At 41.9% G+C, this 6,248-nt stretch overlaps 1 protein-coding gene across 1 annotated transcript; it reads left to right on the top strand.

Moving 5' to 3' along the window:
* Positions 1 to 1,354: 1,354 nt before the first annotated feature.
* LOC109902229 (alpha-N-acetylgalactosaminidase-like) lies at positions 1,355 to 5,957 on the top strand. Its single transcript, XM_020498404.2, has 9 exons — positions 1,355 to 1,485; positions 1,904 to 2,060; positions 2,466 to 2,606; positions 2,903 to 3,114; positions 3,312 to 3,406; positions 4,100 to 4,261; positions 4,645 to 4,842; positions 5,073 to 5,213; positions 5,400 to 5,957. The coding sequence occupies exons 2-9, from the start codon at positions 1,906 to 1,908 to the stop codon at positions 5,622 to 5,624; spliced, it is 1,329 nt and encodes a 442-aa protein (XP_020353993.1). The 5' UTR covers positions 1,355 to 1,485; positions 1,904 to 1,905; the 3' UTR covers positions 5,625 to 5,957.
* Positions 5,958 to 6,248: the final 291 nt, after the last annotated feature.

The raw sequence follows: 6,248 nt of genomic DNA, 5'->3' as shown, positions 1-6,248 counted from the left end.
TAGAGGCATTTTTGGGGGGAATTTCTGGCTCAGTTGACAGCCAATTTAGGCCTATCTATTTCTTAAGGGTCAAAAATGACCTTCCACTTTGTTTAACATTAGAGAGAACCCCATAAATGATCTTGGATCAGTTATAGAACCCATTGCCCTTTATGGTTGTGAAGTCAAGGGTCCACTCACCAACCAAGAATTCACAAACACCAAATTGAGACTGCATGTAGAAATCTGCAAAAACATCCTCCCTGTACAACGTAAAACACCAAATAATGCACACAGAGCAGAATTATGTCGATACCCGCTAATGATCCAAATCCAGAAAAGAGCTGTTAAATTCTACAACCACCTAAAATGAAGTGATTCCCAAACCTTTAATAACAAAGCCATGACCTACAGAGAGATTAACTTAGAGAAGAATCCCCTAAGAAAGCTGGTCCTGGATCTCTGTTCACAAACACAAACAGACCCCACAGAGCCCCAGGACAGCAACAGAAACACAGTTAGACCCAACCAAATCATGAGAAATCAAAAATATACATACTTGACAAATTGGAAGGAATTTACAAAATACAGCGCAAACTGGAATGCTTTTTGGCCCTAAATAGAGAGTACACAGTGGTGGAATACCTGACCACTGTGACTGACCCAAAATGAAGGAAAGCTTTGACTATGTACATGCTCAGTGAGCATAGCCTTGCTATTGAGAGAGGCCGCCGTAGGCAGACAAGGCTCGCAAGAGAAGACAGGCTATGTGCACACAAAATGAGGTGGAAACTAATCTGCACTTCCAAACCTCCTGCCAAATGTATGACCATATCAGAGACTCATATTTCCCTCAGATTACAAAGACCCACAAAGAACTTTAAAACAAACCAATTTTGATAAACTCCCAAATGTATTGGGTGAAATACCACTGTTTGCCATCACAGCAGCAAGATTTGTGACCTGTTGCCAAAAGAAAAGGGCAACCAGTGAAGAAATAACACCATTTTAACACCATATTTTCCCTTTTGTACTGTAACTATTTGCACATCGTTATAACTGTGCATAGCCATACTATGACATTTGAAATGTCTCTGTTCTTCTGATACTTTTGTGAGTGTAATGTTTACTGTTAACATTTTATTTATTTAACTTTTGCTTTATCTACTGTATTTCACTTGCTTTGGAAATGTAAAAACGTTTTTCCCATGCCAATAAAGCCCATTGAATTATATGGTGTGATTAGAATCACTCATGTTTCAGTCATGATCCTGCACAAAATGTGTGAAGCAGCATTCTTAGTTCAATTGCTGTGTGCTTGCTAAACTAGTGTAGCCAGCAATCCCTCCACCTCTGGTTACCATGTGACAGAGATAAGTCACATGACCAAGGCTCTATGTACAGGAAATAGAGACCAGCAAGAGAAAATAGAAAGAAAGTAGCGACAGTGAGTAATTTGCACCAATAAAGTGGGTTTACTGACTGCAAAAGTGAAACGTTGAGCAGGTATAGTACCCCAATTTAGTTTTGTAATATCATTTGTAATACAACATTATTGAAAAAGGACTTATTTCCTTTTACTGCTTCTATTGTTGGTGATCTGGTTCTTGATTGACCAGAATCTTGCAGGCTTCATAATCTGTTATTATGGTATGTAATAAACAACCCATGTGCAGACTCAGGGCAAAGTGCTTTCTGGCTAAACAGTTTTTTCACGTTAACCAAGATCAGTATTATAGACACCAAGATCAGTATTGTAGACACCACAAATATGATCTGTGCATCAAATCTGGGTGGTGCTTTCAGTTTATCTTTGCTGGGCAATACAATTTGTTGTTTGTTTTGCAGAGTTTGTTCTGCGACCTAAATATAAACATCTAGGATAAACCTTACAGTTGCTTTGCATATCACTATTTCTCCTCAGAGATGAAGCTGTTGCCAGTGATTTCCCTCCTGGCATTAACCTCAGCTACCTCTGCTTTGGACAATGGTTTGATGAGGACCCCACCCATGGGATGGATGTCCTGGGAGCGTTTTCGCTGTAATATCGACTGTGAGAATGATCCCAAGAACTGCATCAGGTACATAATAGTAGACATATTTATGTGCAGTTTTACAGACTGACTCTGCAGTCACTCCTATTGTAGAGCTATTAACCTCATCCCCAGGCTAATTGGAACCGCATATCAGGTAGTTTCCCTGTATACAGATTAAGATTAGTCTTGGACTAATAAGCACTTTCAATCGAGAATCTCTTTTGAACATCATTTTTTTGTCTATAACTAGGCTTAATCTGTGTCCGATAAACTGGCCAATGGAGTATAACTCGACAGATAGTGACCAAGCTGATAGACGAGACTATTTAGGTGTATATAGGCCTGGGTTACTTGTAGATTAATTTTCTTCTCATATTGACTCTGATATTAATAGGATGCTGGACATTTTACATCAAATAATATAATGAATAAATTAATATCTCCCTACAGTGAGAATCTCTTCAGAGACATGGCAGACAGACTGGCTGAGGATGGGTGGAAAGAGATGGGATATGATCATGTCATGATAGATGACTGTTGGTCCTCCATGCTCCGGGATAAAGATGGACGGCTGCAGCCCGACCCACAAAGGTTAGCCTCTCTCTCACCCTTCTCCTAACTCTCTGCATCTTTGACTTTCTTCCTTATTTCCTGGCCTTCTACCTCTTCCTTTCCCTCTCCATTTTTGCAGTTCCTCTTCTTCCCATTCAACCTTAATTAAAGACTGTAAATCTGGTGTACTAAAACTGTGCTGCTTGTAATGAATACCTTAGCATGGGTTAATAAAGGATATTGACTTGAGTTTAAGGTCTTATCTACTACAACATTATAAAAGGACAATATTAGGTATGAGACGCAAGACTTCACTGCCATCTCTCTAACCCCAGGTTCCCTGGGGGCATTGCCAAGCTGGCGAGGTACCTCCATGACCGCGGCCTGAAGCTGGGCATCTATGGGGACCTGGGCACACACACCTGTGGAGGGTACCCTGGCACCACGCTGGACAAGATTGATACTGATGCCCAGACGTTTGCTAGTTGGGGTGTGGACTTCCTGAAGTTGGATGGCTGTTACTCCAATGAAGAGGAGCAACAGAAGGGTGAGTGAATCTTGAGGGGGAACTGTAACTGTACATTGGGAGTTACTATATAGAGTGTATCAGCATTGGTGGTCCTTTGGGTAGACTGGCATGGTAGTATTTAAAAAGATGGTTACAAGAGAGGGTAGAGGGAAATAGACTCAGAGGGGGATAGTGTGGATTTCTATTGACGCGTACTATGTTCTTCTGTCATACAGGTTACCCTCTCATGTCCAAGGCTTTGAATGCAACAGGCCGTCCAATTGGCTACTCCTGTAGTTGGCCAGCCTATCGGGGTGGACTCCCTCCCAGTGTATGTTTCATTATGCTACCGGTGACACAATAACAGAAATAAGGGACCACGCATGCCCCCTGGCGACAGGGTTTGAGCCCTGGCTCGGCGGATTGTCTGTGCTCTTCCTCTCTGTCTCCCTAGCCTTTGCTTCCTACTGTGCTGTCATGAAAATAATATAATACAGAAGGAGATCAAAACAAAAATAAGGGTTAGTGAATAGCTAGCTATGTGTTGCAAAGATTTTTAGTTTTACAATAACAATTATGGCTTGGAGGAAAAGGTAATGGATGACCCTTCTCTTTGAATAATGCTTCATTCATTGTCATATTTTCACTGATTACATTAGGGTTTTTTTCTCGCGTGAGCTACTTTTGCATAGTTACAGGTATTCCGCGACAGCACTGCTGTAGTTAAATGAGAAACTGTTGCTCCTTCACGTTTGATCCATCACTCAGATCATTCTTGATCAGAGGTGTTTGATGATAGTTTTTTCCCCCCAGAAGAATCTGTTTTTTGATATGTTTATTCGAGATGTTATGAAAACACTGTAGACTGTTGAATGTTGAATCAGGATGTCTTCCAAAGACAACAGTATAAAATCTAATATCTTTATAACATTTGTACCATTTTGGAAACTAATCAAGGTGTATGTAAATACATTTGTATTGCTCACAAACACTCATACAGTCCATATCTCTTTTTTCTCTTCAGGTGAATTACACTCTGCTGGGGGAAATCTGTAACCTGTGGCGTAACTATGATGACATTCAGGACTCGTGGGACAGTGTACAAGACATTACAGACTGGTTCTTTGACAACCAGGAGATACTGCAGCCTGAGGCCGCCCCTGGACGCTGGAACGATCCTGACATGGTCTCTCTGCTCTCTTTCCTATGTCCGACCATTGTCTGTCCCTTACTTACACCAATCCCTCTGTCCTTCTTTCTGTGCTCTCCTCTCTGTTCATGTCTAATACTGTACTCTCCTCAGAATTGAATTGGTAGGGTTTTCACCCTATTTCACATTTACTTTGGTCTGTATCTTACATTTATTGAAGCCTGTATACATTACTTGCTACGTGTCACTCTTACCCCGTCCGCCTCTCTTGTCAATATTCACCTTGTTCTTGCATTTGGAAGGGACTAGGAGTCACTCTCGCTCATATTGTTTTATTTATTTAATATGTGTATTTGTTCCACCATCAGTATTGTTGTACAAGTCATTAACCTTACATATTTATAATTTTTCTCTCCCAGCTGATCATAGGAAACTTTGGCCTCAGTGTGGACCAATCACGCTCTCAGATGGCTCTTTGGGCGATCATGGCTGCACCTCTCATTATGTCTAACAACCTTCGAACCCTAAGCAGTGAGGCCAGGGCCATCCTGCAAAACGGCGCCGCCATCGCCATCAACCAGGACCCGATGGGCGTCCAGGGAAGACGCTTGCTACAGGTGACCCTCAATGACAAAATTACACATTTGTTTATGATTCCGGCAGTATGAAATTCACTTCATTCAGACAGTTGGGAGACAGGCAAGTAGGAGAACAGTAGGAAGTGGATTGAACCCTGGTCTCCAATTGGGAGTGGAGTATGTGACTGACAGGGAGCATTACTGCTAGACCACAAAATTCACTGTTTACTCTCCTTTTCTTTGGCTGTATGTCACTCTCTTTTTTTCAGGAGAGGAGTCAGATTGAAGTGTACTGGCGGCCCCTCTCCCAGTCAGCCAGTGCTCTGGTGTTCCTCAGCCGTCGCCAGGACATGCCCTATCGCTACCACACCTCCCTGGCCAAGTTAAACTACACAGCAGGCAGCTACGAGGTGTGCTCCTCTTTCCTAGTTCCATTCCTAGTTCTCTCCAACCACTTTGTAGCGCATGATGACTCTATTTCTTCCAGCGTATGATGACTGTGTTTATTCCTGTTGAGGGAAGTGGAAGTTTGAGCTGTGTTTTTGTAAGTGACACAGTATTGTACCTCTTCATTTGTACTCTTCTATATCTTTCAGGCTTATGACGTATTCACTGGGAAAACATTGAGTGGACTGTCTGCCGCCACAGAGTTCACCGTCTCCATCAACCCCTCAGGAGTCGTCATGTGGTACGTCTATCCCAAAATGCACTACAAGCATCAGCAGGATGATGGTAGATACCCCTACATCCGACAGAAATACAGGATGTCCTCCTCGCTCCGCTTCCACAATCCGAGGGTTGTGCCTCCTAGTCTGCTCTGAGGGGACTTGAAGTAAGCAAGCAGGAGGGCGAATCTGTTATTTTAAGAAGTCCTCCATAAATCCAGATCCAATCAAAGATATTTGAATCAGGAAGAATATTGATATTTTTTTTAAAGTTTTAACCCATATGTAATCTTGGTAACCCGGAACTTAAATCGTGCGCCAGCTACTTGGTTAAGGTCTTGGGGTAGACGAAAGAGAAAAGATACTAGAACCAGTGGCAGAAACAGGTCGGCAGCTTCATCACCGTCTCTGTCTGCAACATTTTATGTTATGTGTGTCTGCCCATGAGAGATTAAACCATGTGTAATGTTTGAACATTTATGAAAAGTAGATTTTGTATTTTGTTGTGTGACTTTATTCTAACAGGAAGGAGCGGTTCATATCTTGCCTATGTTTAAAAATAATAATAATAATAATAAAAAAGTGGTGCAATAAGGTGCAGAATTGAGACTGCATAGAGTAAGAAGATGAACAAAACATGCCATTTAAGACTTCAATGTTTGCACTTTCAATCATGCAATAGTGCATATAGTTTGGAGCTGTGTCAAAAGAGGAAGTGTGCCCATAGCAGTCATTCCCCCTTTCCACCACTGAGTGGCAGTGTAGACAGATGTCCACAAC

The sequence above is a fragment of the Oncorhynchus kisutch genome, linkage group LG13 (assembly GCF_002021735.2).
Source record: "Oncorhynchus kisutch isolate 150728-3 linkage group LG13, Okis_V2, whole genome shotgun sequence".
Lineage (NCBI taxonomy): Eukaryota > Metazoa > Chordata > Actinopteri > Salmoniformes > Salmonidae > Oncorhynchus > Oncorhynchus kisutch.
Note: the sequence above shows the minus strand (reverse complement) of the source record. Positions and strands in the feature narration are given on the sequence as shown.